At 40.8% G+C, this 17,880-nt stretch overlaps 3 protein-coding genes across 3 annotated transcripts in view; 2 read left to right on the forward strand and 1 right to left on the reverse strand.

The window, feature by feature from the left end:
• The window catches only part of wdr46 (WD repeat domain 46), an 11,674-nt gene extending 4,034 nt beyond the window's left edge, over nt 1-7,640 (reverse strand). Inside the window, exons 1-9 of the mRNA XM_023422762.2 lie at nt 7,566-7,640; nt 7,128-7,304; nt 6,682-6,762; nt 6,454-6,566; nt 6,236-6,323; nt 5,162-5,223; nt 4,856-4,960; nt 4,571-4,721; nt 3,513-3,748 (exon numbers count right to left, since the gene is read on the reverse strand). Of these exons, the coding sequence (XP_023278530.1) occupies nt 3,513-3,748; nt 4,571-4,721; nt 4,856-4,960; nt 5,162-5,223; nt 6,236-6,323; nt 6,454-6,566; nt 6,682-6,762; nt 7,128-7,304; nt 7,566-7,619 (1,067 nt within the window). The 5' untranslated portion in view covers nt 7,620-7,640. The remainder of the gene's footprint in view (nt 1-3,512; nt 3,749-4,570; nt 4,722-4,855; nt 4,961-5,161; nt 5,224-6,235; nt 6,324-6,453; nt 6,567-6,681; nt 6,763-7,127; nt 7,305-7,565) is intronic.
• Nucleotides 1-17,880, forward strand: part of LOC147818168 (cytosolic sulfotransferase 1-like) — a 23,978-nt gene that overhangs the window by 444 nt on the left and 5,654 nt on the right. The window lies entirely within an intron of this gene.
• Nucleotides 9,367-17,880, forward strand: part of LOC111667157 (cytosolic sulfotransferase 2-like) — a 24,464-nt gene continuing 15,950 nt past the window's right edge. Inside the window, exon 1 of the mRNA XM_023422763.2 lies at nt 9,367-9,617. Coding sequence (XP_023278531.1) covers nt 9,489-9,617 — 129 coding nt within the window. The 5' untranslated portion in view covers nt 9,367-9,488. The remainder of the gene's footprint in view (nt 9,618-17,880) is intronic.

The raw sequence follows: 17,880 nt of genomic DNA on the forward strand, positions 1-17,880 counted from the left end.
TTTATTGAAGGATTACAAAGTTGTAGAGAAACCTGAAGGACAGAACCAGATCAGACCAGAAGGGAACAGGAGAGACTAATTCAGAAACTAAAAGCAGGTGTTGAAGGTGTTGGAGACCATCAGAGTCTTGATGCTGTTGGGATTGTTTTGTCTCCTCTGTCTTTCCTTTGTCACATTTACACTGATGGATGAAAACTGACCATTGAAGAGAAGAAGAGTTCAAGTCCAAACATGTCTGTTGACAAACAAACAACCAGAGACAAACAAACAACCAGAGACAAACAAACAACACTGACCTTTGACCTTGAGAGTCACTCTTGTCCCTCTCAGAAAGTTTCCATCCTTGTAGACTCTACAGGTGTATACTCCTGTGTCTCTGACTGTGAGGTGTTTCAGGGTCAGACTGAGGTCTCCAGTTCTCAGTGGATCTTCCTCCATCTCTGTTCGGTCTCTGTAAACCTGGTCCTGTTCTTCAGGTCTGTCAGAGATGTGTATAAGAGACAGCCCCCTGACTCTGTGACACTGGCACAGTGATAGGTCACAGATGAAAACTTATTATTGTTAGTTATAATTAGTTATTGTGGGAAATGGTTAATGGAATTCACCTCAACAATTGTGTGAAAACCCTCAACATGCACTCACCCCAATCCTGACCATAACCAATCTTTCATGGAAATTGGCATAATCTATTCACACCCATTGACACAACTAACTAATCTTACAAACCTATCTCTTATATTTCCTCCAGACCTGAACCAGTAGAAACCCAACTTCTACCTTGTAAGCTAATTGGAACTACACTTGCAACTTACACATCTGATGTCCTAAGCTCCCCTTCGCAGAGTCATGGTCCCACATAGTGATGGACAGTAACAAAGTACATGTAATTCAGTACTGTATATTTTCCAGTATCTTTACTTTACTATAACATTATTGTTTCAGAAACTTCTGACGTTTACGAAAGACAGTGTACCTTTGACTCTACTACAGCTTTATGAAGTACTCTTACTTTGAAGTAGAGCTTTTAGTCAATGAATGACTCTTCTTATGTTTTCTAAAGTGTGATAGATCATACAATGTGTTCATTGCTGCATCAAATTAACAAAACAAAAACATAGCAATCACAGTTAACTTCTACACTGTCAGTCATGTTATGTTGCTGCATGTTTGAACAGCTCAGTTTGAACCTAGCACTGTCCTAACGACGGCTATGCCAGATAGAGATGAGGCAGAAGATGCTTCAAGTCCATTTGGAACTTAAATTAAATTAAGATTCCATTAGCTTTAAATGTTTGCAGCGTTTAACAAAAATACATCACTACCTACAAAATTTGCCGTTCAACTCTAGAAAGCATGACGAGGTATCAGATGTTTGTCTAATTCCAGATATGACTGTCCTTTTGTTGAATCAGTTGTTTTATAGTCATTTCTACAGTCTTTGTAGCTCATTCTAGAAACTTTATTCTACAGATTCTACAGTGAGTCAAGACATAATGATAATTATTGAAAGTGACGCCCTGCCATCCTCAAGCTCCGCCCAAGTAGCTGAGTTATTTGTACTGACGAAGGCTTGTCACCTAGCCTCAGGTATGTAATACAAATTACATAGACTGCAGACAATTTTGAATGTTTACATGTTTACAGATCTTGTACACTGTGGGCAAAAGGTGTTTGGCTGACCATGCGGCCAAAACTACCGTTTAAGTTTTGAACTTCTATTCTCCCACACCCGCTAACAACCTTGTTTCCCCTAATAACGTGGTTCTTTTTGCAAGAAGACTGCTGATGTGAAGGGTCATAGGTTTTGGCTTTCTCATGGATGTAAATATGTAAATCTGTGGATCCACAATGACGGCCGCATTGTGGCTCCCACACCTTTTCCCTGTAACTAACTTACATGTCTCATGACTTGTCAATGCGTCAACAATTGTTGAAAGACTACAATGCAACACGATCTACGCCATCTACAAGAGAATTTTACTGTGTTCTAACTGCTGTTGCTGAGTACATCCACAGACAAGTGAAAGCTGTCCAGTCTCCTCCTAGCGACGAACCTTGTTACAACATCCAACCTGAGGACTGGGTCTGCATCAGAGAGTTCTGACAGAAGAACGCCCGGAAACCCCGATGGTCCAAGCTGCAACACGTCCTGCTCAACACCAACACAGCAGTCAAGTGTGAGGGCCGTCCCACCTGGATTCAACATGCACCAGACACCGACAAGAACCCTCCTCATCCCATGGACCTTCTCCCTCATCACTGTCAGGATCACAAAAGGACCCATCTTACTGAAGGACAACGTCGACACCGGAGCCCCAGAAACCGATATACATCTCCAGCCACCTGGAACACGCCCAAGCGGATTGAACAGAGAAAATCTACAGACTTCAGAAAAGAGACCAACCAGCACACCACGAGAGAAAACCAACTGCTGCCCAGCTGCCATAATCCCAGACAAACACATATCTCCAATTGGAAAAATGGTAGCTGACAATAGTCCAAATCCTAATAGCTGTTATGTGTGTGGATACATCCCACACAGTACAACTCAAGGACTCCCATTGATGGCTTCACCCATCACCTCCTGTGACTATTACCACACATTACACTACAACTCCACCCATGCAATCTACAAAGTTATGGTAACATTGGACCGAACAAGAGAACTCTCCCATGTGGTTGAAGATCTTGCAAACTCTACTGTAAGAGGCATGTCTCTATTCAGACAGGAAATGACTGCCATAACAATGATGCCTTTACAGAATCGTGCCACACTAGATTACCTTCTGGCCTCACAAGGAGGAACCTCTGCTATCATGCCGATCCAGCCTAAGAGGCCCTCCTACCCCCTTGATAACTTGAACCTAGGTGTTACACTGCTAGACCTCTAGAGAACGTTACCTTTTGTTTCTAATTTCCTTTCCTGTCTGACCAAATGTCTGTAACCCCAGGTATATGCAAATACAGTTGTCCATCCCATTGTCTTGAACTGTATAACTGTTCCCCTGCCCTACACTCTGGGTCAGTCTACTGCCTCAGACCCGCTCTGTGTCAGTTGGCTCACAGTATCCTTGGATACCAATAAACGTACTTCACCACAGCAAACTTGAAACTAAGGACTTGAGTGAATTTTCTTCAACATTAGTGACTTGTCTTTTATTTGCAAGGCTTTATTTGCCATGTTAGACCTGGTGAACAATATCTGAACATTGTGTTTATGACTGTAGGAGACCAGAACTACCCATTAAAAACATGATTGATGGCTCCTCACAAACCCCTTAAACCAACAGGAGGCAAGGTACAACCGAGCACATGCACACACAAGAACAACAGTGGAGCGCAATATAGGCCTGCTGAAAGGGTGTTGGGTGTGCTTGTCTGGGAGAATAGATGTGAGTTTTTGAGGACTGAAGAAAAGATTTTAACACTGATTACAAGGACTTGTTACACTTTCAAGGAATCCAAAAAAATTAGGTAAGAAATGATAGGTTCAGAGTTTGGTGGTGACTCACGTGCCCGTCTTATCTACAGTGACAGAGCGCACTCCACCCTGGTGACAGAGCATCTTGGCAAGGGCTTCTTTCTGGTTGGGCGACCACAGGGTGACTGTGCCGTTGGGGTGTCCTAGGTGGATAATGGCATTATGAGGGTTCTGGCACATCACATCAAGCCGGCCAGTCTTGGTGCAGATGGCTGCCACCTCCTTTCCCACGGACACATCTAAGTACTGCAGGAAACTTGTAGCACTCTGAAAAGAAGAGCAATAGAAAGAAAGTTTATCAGAGCTGATTACTGTTGGTGAATTCAAGTCAGTTTATAAAAAAAAATTCTGTGTTTGATTTTAAAATTATTGTTCTTATTTTACTGTGTATCAGGGGTTTGTGAGGTGTGGAGAGAACGACAAGGGGAAAAGACACTGCGTGATGTGAAAGGCACATGTGTATGTTGGTGTTCTAAAACACTGGGAAACTTCCTAAGTAAACCATTATCTTCACTTTCCATCGTGAATAAACTTCAATAAATTTGCTTAGAAATCACTACTCCTTGTTGCTCCTGAACTTGCCTGACAATCATTACTACTTACTAGTATCAAAGTAATCCACAGTTCTCTGCACATGGGTACAATCCAAACAGGAAGCACTAGTAGCTAATCCAGCATACCTTAGTGAAAATGTCTAATTATCTGCTTGTCAGAACGATCCCAGAGAAAGACACGTGTTTATGCATCTCAATTGGATATTGTCTGGACTCTTTTGTAGTGTGTGATAAGTTGTCTTAGCCTGTCATTTGTATTTATTGTCATAACTACAACAATGTGGCAGTGCTGCCCTCTTGGCCAGGCACCTCTACTGAAAAAGAAAAACTTCAAACTTAATGAGAACTCTACCTGGTTAAAGAGGGAAAAAAATTAAATGAATGTTTGACCAAAAGAAAAGCCTGATATCTTCTGGGTTTGTGGCAAATTCAGCAATCAGAGGGAGACAACTTTTCATTACTGTGGTAATATATTTAAAATTAACATGCAATATGTCACATGCAAAACCTTTAAGCACAGTGATAATGAACCCACCGCTGTTGCTAGCAAAAAGTGGTAGGGGAGGAACTGCATACGAAGGACGTCATTAAATTTGCGGATGCAGTGAAGCTCTATTCCATTGGAGTCATAGATATGCAGCCACTTCTTCTGAGCCACTGCATACATGGCCTCACTGTGGAGCCACCTAAACAAAGGCACAGATGTATGTTATTAACAGAGAACATGTTCACAGCTGCTGGTAGGGGAAGCATGACTGTAGAATATCAATTGTTCAAGTGCTTCGTGTAGTGCTGCACAATGCACGGTTAGATGACGTACTTTACATCATTGATGGACTCCATCACGTTAATCTCACACAACAGCTGTTTGGACTGCCAGTCTACACAAGCAACATGGCCTCTCCTCCCACCTAGCAAAAGGTGACTGAAGGACGGAGAACACAAAATAAACAACAATTGCACAACTCAGACATTTAAAAGATTTACCTGCCAAGCATCAAACTACAGGCAGACACACTTGCCCCCAGAACTTTATGTGACGGCAAAAAACTACAGACCAATAAAGATATCAGGGTAAATGATTTAATATTGAACCAAGACAGCGTTTGGGAAGCGTGATACTGACCGCCCGGTTTTGCTGTAATCCACTCGATATGGTCCAAACTGAGACAGTTTAAGGTTAAAGTACTGAGGAGGGAAAAAAACAAATCAATGAAAAGCAGCAAGAGAAGAAAAGAAATAGGTATTGATTGATAATAGTGCTCTTGGAATTTGGTTCAAATGCAATCCAAACATCATTTGCTATGCTATGCTTTTGTCTGATTCATAACAAGGGGCACTTGAATTGCTTTATGTCCTGTATGCACAGTATTAGTGTTTTTTTTTTTGTAAACAAACATCTGTTTTACCTCATTGATATGCAAATTTACATAGTAAGGTACACCAAAATCTAATTATATTTTCTAGTCTATATGGAGTACCTGTGGTGTAAGTACCAAGTTTCTACTATGTATTATGAATGAGTCTCCGGAGCCACAGACACCAGCATGATGACATGATGTCCAGCATATTATGTGTCATGGTGACGCGACATGAAAATACAGTAAGGTCTGAAGAGAATCGTAAAAAGGAAGAAAAAACAGCACAAAAGTCGACATAACCTCCTTTGTAGCCAAAAAGAATTTGAAACAAATCAACAGAAAAGTGATTTCAGACTTGTTAATAAGTTGGGAACCTGTGCTGTGTCTTGCTTATGATAATCTCAGCCTAAAATGCAGTCTAAGCACTTTGTTTTTTTTACTTCAAGCTGATGTGGATTTAACACCTGCAGTGCCTCAAATAACTAGAAAAGAATGCACATGCAGTATTAGGGATGTAACGATGCATCGCGAGACAGTTAAAAATCGATGCAAATCACCTGAGATGAAAAATGAATCGCGATGCCCTTTTTAAACAGCAGAAGGCGGTGCCAACTTGCCACTGCCGCCATGTCTCTGTTCCGTCTGAACCAATACCTGACAGTGACGTATGACGTCCAACACGTGAAATCAAAAGTAGATTACGCCCTCTGCTGTTTAAAAAGGGCATCGCGTTGCATCGTTACATCCCTATGCAGTATGTCTACAGAAGTCAAAATAGAGATGTTTTAGTAAATAAGGCCCCAGAACTTTGATGCCAACAGCTTCACTAGTGTCCTCACCTTTGCTCCAGATGTTATATCCACAACATCTGCAATATCTTCCTGAGAGATCGTACATGTGTCTTCATCTTCATCTCCTTCTAGAAACCTGAGATCAGAGGGAAATATTTCACCACCAGGATTTTAATCAAAGACTGTAAGTGAAATTTTCATCATTCAAACTCTGACACATCACACACAGTGGCACGAAGAAACCGGCAATTTTTAGAAGAGCTTACCCTGCGTCCTCTGGGAGTAGGAGGTCAAACCGGGCGGATTGTTTCTGGGCCATTTCTGAAGCTTCTTCGGAGCGAGCTATCATATCTTTCAGTTTGTAGTGCTGGCGGCGATGCTAGGAAGAGATGCAAAGAGATGTTGGCTTGTGGCAACAGCTAACTCCACTTACTTACCAGAAACAGTAAAAAAAAAAAAAAAGAAAAGAAAAAAAAAAGACATTGGGGTGTTACCTTTTTAGTTTTATCTTTCCTCTTGAACTTCTGCATCCTGTCTTCTGGAATTGGAGCAGGACCAGGGAACGGGTCTGATTTCTGAGAGAGTATGAAGTATTAGAGAAAATACACAGGATCTACTTTGTTAATACAAGAACAGAGGGCTGTTAATGTACATCTGGGAGATATGTTGAAGTAATATCAATAATGGAATAGAAAAGTAGAGATTATCTGGGGGTACTGTATTATCTTCTGGTTATAAAGGCTGCTTCACAGTTATGGTGAAGTGCAGAACTTTGTATTTAAACAAGAACCCTGAACAAACTTTACAATACAATGAAAGGATATGAAATGACAGTGTCATTCAGATGCAAACCCGACCCCACAACAGCCACTTTCATTCTCTTTTAATAATAAGATGACAATGATAATACATTGACATGTTAACTGACATAAAATCTTACCCCTGATATGAATTTCTTTTCTTCTCTTTGAGTCTGGTCTTGCTTTCTTTTCTTTGTTTTCTGTGTCTTTTGCTCCCCCTGCTGCAGAGCCTCTCCAGTCCGCCCTCCACCTTCTCCCACTTTGTTTTCATCTTTCTCCTTCTCCTGTGTCTCCTGCCAGTACCGAGATGGAGGTAGCTGAAGAGAAGCAAAAAGTGACAGGTTATAGAGAGAGAGAGAGAGAGAGAGAGAGACAGAGTGTGTGTGTGTGTGTGTGTGTGTGTGTGTGTGTGTGTGCGCACACAGAGAGACGGTCTGCTCGCCTCCTCCAGGACACTGCTGGTGCTAACAAACAATCAACCATTGTTACTGTCTGTCTGTCAGCACGTGTTAGCTGGTGATATAAAGCCGGACTCGGTTTAAGTAATGACCCTTCACTTATGATTTAATTGCAGTTACCTTCTTTTTCCCCACGTGTGAAACGATCACTGTTGCCTCGCCGGGAGACGCCATCTTTGTTGTATATGTTTCTCAGTTCCTGTGAAGTCAGAACTAACTACGTCACTTCTGGTTGTGTACGTATTCGTGTGTGTGTATTTAATTATTCCTTTTTTTAAATAATTTGATTAAAATCATTTCATTAAAAAAACAACAACTATTATTTGTTTTTTTTAATATATTTTAGTTTAGTTTATTGTTATGTGTAGTATTTAACGCATCAGTTATAAATAACTGAATAAATAAAAGCAAGCAGTTATAAAAATACGAATAAGTAAATATTATTACTATTATCTATTATTACTATTATTTATTATTATTATTATTATTATTATTATTATTATTATTATTGTTGTTGTTGTTGTTGTTGTTATTATTATATTTGTATTGTTATTATCATACTTATTATCAATCATGGTTTGAATGTCACAGTCTATCTGAGTATTGTTGCTGACCATGTGCATACCATCTTGTAATGGCTACTTCAAGCATGATAATGCACCATGTCACAAAGCAAAAGCCTCATGTTCATGGTTTCATGAACATGACAATAAGTTCAGTGTTCTTCAGTGGCCTCCCCAGTCACCAGATGTGGTAGAATGGGAGATTCACAGCATGAATGTGCAGCAGAGAAATATTACTTCAGATCTTTGGCTAAGGCTAAGTGTTTTCTACACAAACACACAACTAGCTTTATATTCCTGTTGTTTATGCCATAAAAAGGCATCTGACATCTTTTAGAGTGTTCCTTCTTCTCACAAACTTGTTGTTTTTTGTGTCTTGCTCTCATCCCTCTGTATGCAAGACATCCCAGGTCCAAATGCCAAGTACCAAGTACCCTTAAAAAACACTGAATTTCAGTTCTGCTCATTGGCTCCTAAAAACCATAACCCTTTATTATTGCAAATAACGGTTACATGTCTGCTTGAACATACATAGCTATCTGCCAGGACCAGGATCTGTCTATGAGACTATCACACATCAACAAAGCAGTGTGAAAGATGTGAAAGGGAAAAAAGAAGAGGATGATGAGAAAGAGGAGAGGAAAGGAGGACAGGATGAGAGCAACTATAGTCGTACTTAGGTTCCAGTTTGGGCTGAAGACTTTTATCTTTGTTAGCAGCTCATCAGTTGTAGTAATAATAGTTAATAATGAACAGTAATAATTCAATAGTCCATGTCATGGCTCTGCATTATATGTTTTTATTGTAAATAAATACTTTAATGTAAATTAATACTACTGACTTTGTGAATGTTCAGTCAACGCGTAAAAGAATAAAGATATTTATGTTATCTAAACGTTTTACATATTTTTTTTTCATTTCAGAATCAAAACGGAATCGATAAGAAAATGTAATTGATAAGCAGATTTGGAATTGAAATCTATAAAATTCAAACAACAGACAATCCTAACATCCAATTTAATTTGTTTTTTCCTTTCTCAAAACAAAGTGGGCAGGCGTGTCACTAAAAGGTTGAGATATATTCAGAGCTGTACATTGCCCTAGGTTAAATGATCATGTGGGAACTTCCTGGGCTACACCCACTGAAAAGTACTTTTGAAACTGGGCCAAGACTCTTTATCTCCACATAATGAGGGGGAGAAGGGGAGTTCCCTGAAGCATAGTACTGTGAGGTTAAAAAGAACAAATGGCATGGAAAAAGTAAAACATCTTTCCTGTTCAAATTTGATACACACACACATGGACCTGTATGGCACTGTAAACATGGCTATACAAGTTGGTTTTATAATGTCTAGCCATACAAACTGCACAGTTACATAAACCATGGGTCTGAGAAAACTAAAGGGTAAAAGCCCAGGAAATCTTGAAGGACCGGGAGGGGGCTGGAATTTCACATCGCATAAGGGAGTGTACCATTACAATGGGGACGGTGTTATGCAACAAAAAGAGAGAGAGGAAGGCTAGTCTTGGGAAAACTTCAATAGAAGAGAAAAGCATCAGAAATACAGCAAAGAAACCAGCAGCGAACAGCTCCTCACTTCCAGTAGAGGTATGTCTGACACCTTTTTTGCAAAGAGCTACGGTGTGCTTTAGTTTCATAGTGGTAATTTCTTGTTAAGCATGTAATGTTGAGCTAATGTATTTGTGCATGACATTGTTTTAAAATGAGTGCAACAGCTATGTATTTGCATTTGAAGATTGGATTTGAAGTGTTGTTTTTCTTGAGCACAACATGAGGCTACTCTTTGAGCACACCAATGTCCTTTAGGCCTGTTGACTACTTGTTGTGAGATGAACAGTATATTGTTCTTGGAAAATGTAATCTATACCTGGAACTCAGGTATACCATTCTTGCTCAATAGTGGACTGATGGCAAAGATTTTTCAATCACCCTATAATTCACTTACACCCCAAAAACATGGGAAAACAAGGACCCAGGTTAAAAAATTCAGGAGCCATCTTTTAACATGACATTAGAACTAAGTACCACGCAGCCCTGTTAAGCAATGAGACTTTTCTCTACCTGGAGGAGGTTATTTAAGTTTTTTCTTTTTTTTAATCTTTGCCACTGTTGTTTGACTCTGAAGAAGGCTCAGTAAGCATCGAAGAGTTAGTCGTTTGCACGTAAATTGTGAATTGAAGTGCTAAAGTGAATCGTCTTTTCCAGTTTTTCATTTAGGTTCTGTTGTTTTGAACCCAACCCATCGAACTAAATGGAAGTGTTTTCATCACCATCATCATTAAGTTTTTCATTTTCTTACAGTGAATGTTGCGGTGGAGTTGTCTAAGAATATGAAAAGCAAACACTTCATTTTTTCATAAAGATGAATGTATATGCTGAATGAGTAATTGCATTGAGTTACAGAAGCCAGTGAAACAGAGTGTAGTCCAGATGTGACTTTACGACGTCTGATTGGCTGGAAGGTCTAACTAATAGTAGGACTGGACAGTTATGGCGCAGGTGTTTGTTTGCAGTTCTAAATTACGGTGCCAGTATTAAAATATAGCAATTACAGAAATGTGCTTCTCTAAGTAACTTTCTAGCATCATTTGCATTTACCACCACAGCCACCAAACTACAAAAATGTTAACAGCTTCCCATTGAAAACAATGCAAATTTAATTTCAAACATTTTTGATATTACTGTGAATCTCTGAATGTCAAATCAACTAACTGTAGGCGGAGGAGAGAGAGGACATCAGGAATAACTTCATGCCATGGTGAAGCTGGTAGCCTGTGGGTCTGAGAGACAACTGCAAAAGAGGGAGAGAAAAAATAAAGGAGAGAAAAAACAGGGGGCAAAAGTACACATAAAGAGATGAGTTGGGGTGAGTGTGGGAAAGAGTGAGCAATGAAGAGTTAGGCCCAATCCCAATGTACCCCCTGAGCCCTGAACCCTGGGACAGCACTTATATCACGTTACCTTGATGATGCCAAAACATTTGCTTTTAAATGTGGGTTTCGGACTTTTGATTGTAGGCTACATTTTTATTTCCTCCCTTCACTCCCTGTTTGGAAACAAAAAATAATAATATTGGATCAGATCTGATTCAGTTTGGATATTTGAAATTCATTATATCATCATAGGACAAATAACGCCGCAGTTCTGGCTCTGAGCTCTGTGCACAGTGAGCTCTGTGTTATACTGTCATATAATGTTTTTTAGAGATCGTTACAGAGCTCTGGGCCAAACTATCTCTCCCTGACAAAAACATGCAGTTGTGCCAGTTCACGAAGTCTGACACTCTACCTCTTCCTGACCCAGTCTTTCATATTCTCACATAGAAAAAAGTGATACAATGTGGGTTGAGTCTCTTCTTATCGGTCCATGCCGCTGTCTTCGTTGTTTTGCTCCTCCACGTGTTCTCTGTTTTGTTTCACCTCGTGTTATCTGACTCCCCTACGCGGGACAGCCCTCGTGGCGGTGGATCTGTGAGAGATTCACACAAAGAGAGACAATACCCTACTCTATTCCTCGTTTTTTGTCTTACTTCTGTTCCGGGATGTCTACCATATAAGGAGTTGTTTTTTCCCAGGTGGCCTTCAAACAATATCATAAGTTCAGTCTGTTTTTTTCTAACGTTGCACAGCAAGTTTTATAAAAAGTCACTTAGTTATAAGCATATTATGATTACATCAACAATGCACACATTGTTTTATTAAAAGCAAACAACAGGTTAATATAAATTCTTCTACATTTCCCCCTTTTGATCTCAGACATTTCTGAGATCAATTCTTACTATATCCCCGTCGCCATCACCATTTCATCTTCTTCATCAGTGCCATCCACCTCAACGCCTAGGAGTGGCATCTGGTATGGAGGTGGTGGCGAGGCTTTACCCTCTATGGTGGCGGTGATAAGGCGAACACATAGAGAACGGATACAAGGTACACAGCAAAATCCACACAAAACCAACATACTTGTTGTCTCCATATAGGGAGGAGACAACAGAGATCACCAGGTTGAGCCATTTGCCATTTGCTGTGTTATTGGGAATAACAGTACAACACTGTTCACCAAACATGTGGCATACACCCCCTTTTTCAGCCAATAGCATGTCTAAGGCCATTCGATTCTGCACAGTCATCAGTGAGTCAGCTGCTAGTTGTTCAGACAGTCCTGCAATAGCATCCCCTGTGGCATTCCCCAGACGTTGGACATTGTAATAGACATAATTAATTCTATCAACATTTTTATTAGTTGTAAACCACCAACAAAGACTTGACTCAAAGCCTGCTGCTATCTGATCGGCTAATTTGAACTCATTAGGGACACCTCTATGAACTCCTATAGCATCAATGTATGTGGGGGAGGATGACATCCAGTCAAATTCAGCTGCGCTACGCTTAATACGAGCTGTCTTCTGTGCTTTCAGTTTTCGTCCTACCATGTTAAGAGGTACAGCCAAACGTGTCATGGTGCATGTTCCTATCCACTGAGGTGGCAAAAAATTATACAATTTTGTCCCTCCACAATACCAAAATAAATCAGCCCTGGTCCACACAAGAGTACTCATGTTGGCCCAGCCTGTGACGTCTACCGTTAAGCTACACCAGTCGCTGGACACATTACCCATCATAACCGGAGTAGGGATGTAGGCCGTCTTCTTCCTGTGCAGGCAGGTGTAATTGCCTTCCCTAGGTGTGAAGACAGGAGGAACAGTGGTGTTCTTGACTACTGGGAACAGACTCACAAGAGTTGAACAGTTAGAGGGAGCGGGTGTCATGTGCATTGCAAGCATACATCTGAATCCCTGAGGATCGGTGTCTGGGTACAAAGGTGCTGGGGTAAAAGTCAGTGTTGGTCTAGCAGAGGCACAAACCGAACAGTCAGACAAACCTTACTCACCTGCTGTAGATGTTACCCAATCTAACCACATGTTCTTATCTGTGTATCCTGTTGATAATTTAATCATATCCTTCCCTGAGTTTCCGTAAGTCTATTTTCACTACTTCATTACTCACTTCCTCTGTCTGCTTTTTAGTTTCAGTTGTGGAGGCTGCAGTTGTGACAGTAGGAACTGGGTCTAGGAAGTTAACCTTGATTAAACCCATGGTGTCTGTCCCTGACTGTTCAACGCCTAAAACAAAATATTCTGCTGGATTTTCCTGGGAGGCACATGTGGAAAAGGGGTTTCTGCTGATTGCGTCTGCGGTCAGCATTATGGGGTTCACACCATTCCCTACCCCGTTAGATGTCCTTGTTATATCTATTTTTGATTTGAGACCATCAGGGTCCTGGTACCGTGTGGACGTCTCACTTGGCGTGTAAGTCCATCCGTCAGGACTGTAATGCCACCACACTTGTGCCCAGGCCCCACACAGAGGCCCCCCTTCAGGCTGTTAACCAGTTACACATAAGTACATGTCATATCCTCTCCAAGCCTGCTCTCTTGACCCACACTTTATGACTGTGCAAAGATCAAATACCCATGCTGTTTTTTGACCTTTGGTGTAATTTAGCTCAATACCTCCATACATACGTAGGGCACTGTCAGAAGATGAAGTGTGCTACACCTGTCTTCTGGTGCAACTGAGTGGTGTCAGCTTCACCTGTCTCTGGTCTCCGTGGTCTCCTCTCAACCGCTGCAGCGTTTCCCAAATTAAAACTGGTAAAACAATCACAAGAGATATTAAACACATTACCCCCAGCATCCTCCAGCCTCCCGCTGTAGGTGCTGAGGCAGGCACAAATTTCATGATTGCAAACTTACTATTCACACTTTGTTAAAACTTCAGGAAATAGATACTTAATGCTTAGTAAAAATACATGTAAAAATTTGCAGCTATAATAAAAAACCTTCTGCCCAGGACTTATTTATGCCTTGTATCTAAGCAAAACCTTCACTTAGAGAGCGCTTAAGACCCGCTGTCCTGTTTCACTGGGGACACAATCACAGTCAACTTATCATATGCTGGTTCACCTGAATATATAAGCAAAGCACCGAGCCACACTTCGATATAAAAATGTACACCTCTTTGGTTTTTTATGGGCTGGTCTGCCTGGAAAACTTGCATAATATCAACAACAGATTTAATCTCAAATGGCGGAATTTTAATGCCAGTCCAAACCCTAGATACTCTTGTAGTGTCTTTATGTACCACCACTGTTGGTGCTAATACTGAGGGATAGGTTGGTGTAAACCTCCTGGATATCCACTGTAATTCAGGTCTTCGAGACTCTAGTGGATAGTTAGGCTTGAGGGATCTAAATTTTGTTACTTGTGTTGCAAAGTGTTCATGTGTTAGTCTATAGTTTTCCTCAAATATTGGCTTCTTTTTATTCTTAGACATCAATGTTCTTTTCAGGGACCGTGTCCAATAACGCCTCTCAGACCTCCTGCAATGAGCATGAAGGTGCTTCAGCTGGAGTGCACCTGCTCCAATGATACCATGTATCACCTTTTCCTTTCAACCTTACTGCACATGAGGTGCGCTCAACCACCTTATATGGTCTGTTCCACCTTGGTTCAGACCACTTTCTTTTGAAGACTTTTAGCAACACCCAACCGGCCGTGTGGGGCGTGCCCTTGGTGGTGACGTCTACTTCTTCCTGAACCTGAGTGGACAAAGCTGGAATGAGAGCCGTTATTTGTTCAAAGTAGGGTTTGTAACCCAACACATCTTTCACATCAGTCTGTATTCCTCCTGCTCCTGGTCCTGGGAATTGTTGCCCTCTCATGAGCTCAAAAGGAGTGAAACCTAACATGGACTCTGCCGGAGCTTCTTAGCCCCTCCTTCCTGCTGGTCCTCCTGCTCACGCCCCCCTACTCATCCTCCTATCAATTACCAGCCTGCTCTGCCTCCACACACCTGTTCCACATTGACTCATTATCCCCTCAGTACTTATACCAGTGAGTTTCCCTCTGTTGTTGTCAGATCATTGTTTGTACTAATGCCTGCGTCGTATCCCGCCTGTTTTTGTGTTCTTGACCTCTGGATTTTTGACCTGTGCCTGTTTCTCTGAATTGTGTATTTTCCTGACCCCTCGGTACCTCTGCCTGATCACTTTTGGTTTCTGGACACTGACTGTATTTCGCTCCACGAATACTCAGTAAAGTTTTCTGTTTGCCTTACGTCCGCCTCTGCCTGTTGATTCTGCGTGTGGATCCTCTCTGGTTTGTGACAAAACCTGTAATTCTGTTTACCCCACTTCTGATACTCATTAATACTACTGGAAGAGAATCCACCCAGGACAATTTGGTCTGGGCACACACTTTCGCCAGTTTATCTTTCAAATTTCTGTTCATTCTCTCTACCTTTCCTTGTGACTGAAGATGGTATATTGTCCCAAATGCATGTTTAAGGCCTAGAGCCCTCTCGACCTCTTGAAGCTCTTTGTTTTTGAAGTGTATGCCATTATCTGATCTGATTTTCTGTGGAAACCCTTGACAGGGTATGTAGTGGTTGATCAAAAACTTAACTACTGATTTAGCGTCTTCATTTTTTGTGGGTACTGCTTCAGGCCAGCCAGTGTATGCATCCACTGCTACCAAAATAAATCTGTACCCTCTCACTCTGTCTATCATGTCAGTGTAATCAATCACTATTTCCTGACCTGGTAGTTTGGGCAGAGGGAACTTTCCCTCGTGTGGTTTCACCGTGCTTTTTACATTATATACATTGCATACATTACATTCTTTCACATGATTTTCTATCATAGACGGAAGGTAAGGATGCCACCAATGTGTGAGATTTCTTTCCATCTGTTTCAGATTCACACAAAGAGAGACAATACCCTACTCTATTCCTCGTTTTTTGTCTTACTTCTGTTCCGGGATGTCTACCATATAAGGAGTTGTTTTTTCCCGGGTGGCCTTCAAACAATATCATAAGTTCAGTCCGTTCTTTTGTAACGTTGCACAGCAAGTTTTATAAAAAGTCACTTAGTTATAAGCATATTATAGTTACATCAACAATGCACATATTGTTTTATTAAAAGCAAACAACAGGTTAAGATAAATTCTTCTACAATAGATAGATAGATACTTTATTTATCCCCTAGGGGAAACCCATGTGTCCATTAGCTCATTGATGATGATGATGATGATGATGATGATAATAATAATAATAATAATAATAATAATAATAATAATCTGCAGAAATGCGAACTTACAGAAAGTGCATAAAGGGCTCAACATGTCTCCCGGAGAGCCCTCATGCACCAGATGGTTTGACAGTGGGACAGCGCTAAGCCCTCACAAATTTACGGGGAAGGCGCCTCCAAGTCTGTGAGTCCGTGAGGGTGGACTTTTTGGATAGGGACTCGGGGGTGTATCAAGGGGATTCGGAGAGAGCATATGAAAAGTCCTAATGAGGAGAATCCTGTAGATAAACGACTCAGTTAAAGGATTATGAGACAATCCGTTTCGTGCCATTTTCAGTTCTCGTCAAATTCTTACGGATGCCTTTATGGAAAACACTATTTTCAAATGGATTTGTCTTTTGAAACTGCAATTGCAGTATTGCGCCCACCTGGTGGCACTGTACCGTAATCAGCACAATGCATAGCAGCTGCAATTTCCTCTACAGAGCGTCTATTTTTAACCCACAGCAGGAGTGTGTCAGGCGACGGCGCCCTGATATGTAGTGGATGTGAGGTGGATGTTGTTTGTTTTGCATCCAAGCACGTTACTTCCCGATCAGCGATTACTTTAAAGCGGGTTCACGAAGAACAGAATCGCGAGGGCAGGTGAAACAGTGCAGACATCACCTAATTTTCACAGAAAGGTAGAAAAACTGTAAATTACGTTACTGACGAGATGCTGTACTATTGTGAGGTCTGAGAGTAGTGCACAACTACAAGAAGTCTAGAAGGACCGGTGATGGAGAAGATCAGAGTCAAGACAGGACAAGTAGTCAAGGCGTGTTTAACGTGTTTAACGTCACTTTTTTATTAATCTTACCCCAAAGAGAAAAATCAGATCCGTCTGCCATTACAGCATAAAGCCGTGCATATGATAGGCTTTAATTCTAAAGTCCTGGATGAAGTCGTATTTGGCCTATGGAGCAAATACATTCATTTTCCTGGTGTTCACTGGGGGCATTGTTGCTCTATTATAGAGCACTGTAGGCCATTGGAATAAATTGCATTCAAAATCAATAGACTATAATATATTATACCTCATAGGTGCAGTAATGTACATACGTTACAGTAGGCTATTGAGCTTTGAAGATGTGTGTGAGTATGTGTGTTTGTGGTGGGGGGGTGTGGCCTAGCTGTGTATGCCTTTATGCAAATTGTGTGATTGCTTGTCCATGAGTCTAGAACAAGTGGTTCTCATGGCATTGTTTTTTCATGATCCAAAAAAAATCTCCCTTTTAGTATTTATTATATGGAAAATAATATAAAAACTGTGACATTATGTAAACAAACTGGGATTTGTAGGGTTACAATCCTGAAAATGAATGAACATTTGACAGTTATGATCAGAATTAAAAAATGAATAAATAGAGAAATAAAAAATGAAACTCAGTGAACTAGTAAATTATAATATTTAATTGCTTTTTTGACAACGATATCTTTGTCCTCAAAGAATCTCAGTATAATTTTTAAAACAAGGGTTACCAAAGGTCAAAAGATGCACGTGCTCAGAATCTCACTCCATGAACGTGGAATAACCAGTGGAGCAAAAGAGATTGCTATGGCGGAATCAGGACATCTGAATAACTAACTGTGTAAGTATTTTTTTATAATGTTTGTGTAGTTGGCATGTTGGTATGTGATTAGAAAGTGACATTGACTCTGTTAGTTTATATTACACGTAGAAATATGGGCAATATGTGAGCACAGGGTAGCTAGCTAGGGAGCT

Source organism: Seriola lalandi, unplaced genomic scaffold (assembly GCF_002814215.2).
Source record: "Seriola lalandi dorsalis isolate HSWRI2012SDOR001 ecotype SW California unplaced genomic scaffold, Sedor1 jcf7180002054685, whole genome shotgun sequence".
NCBI lineage: Eukaryota > Metazoa > Chordata > Actinopteri > Carangiformes > Carangidae > Seriola > Seriola lalandi.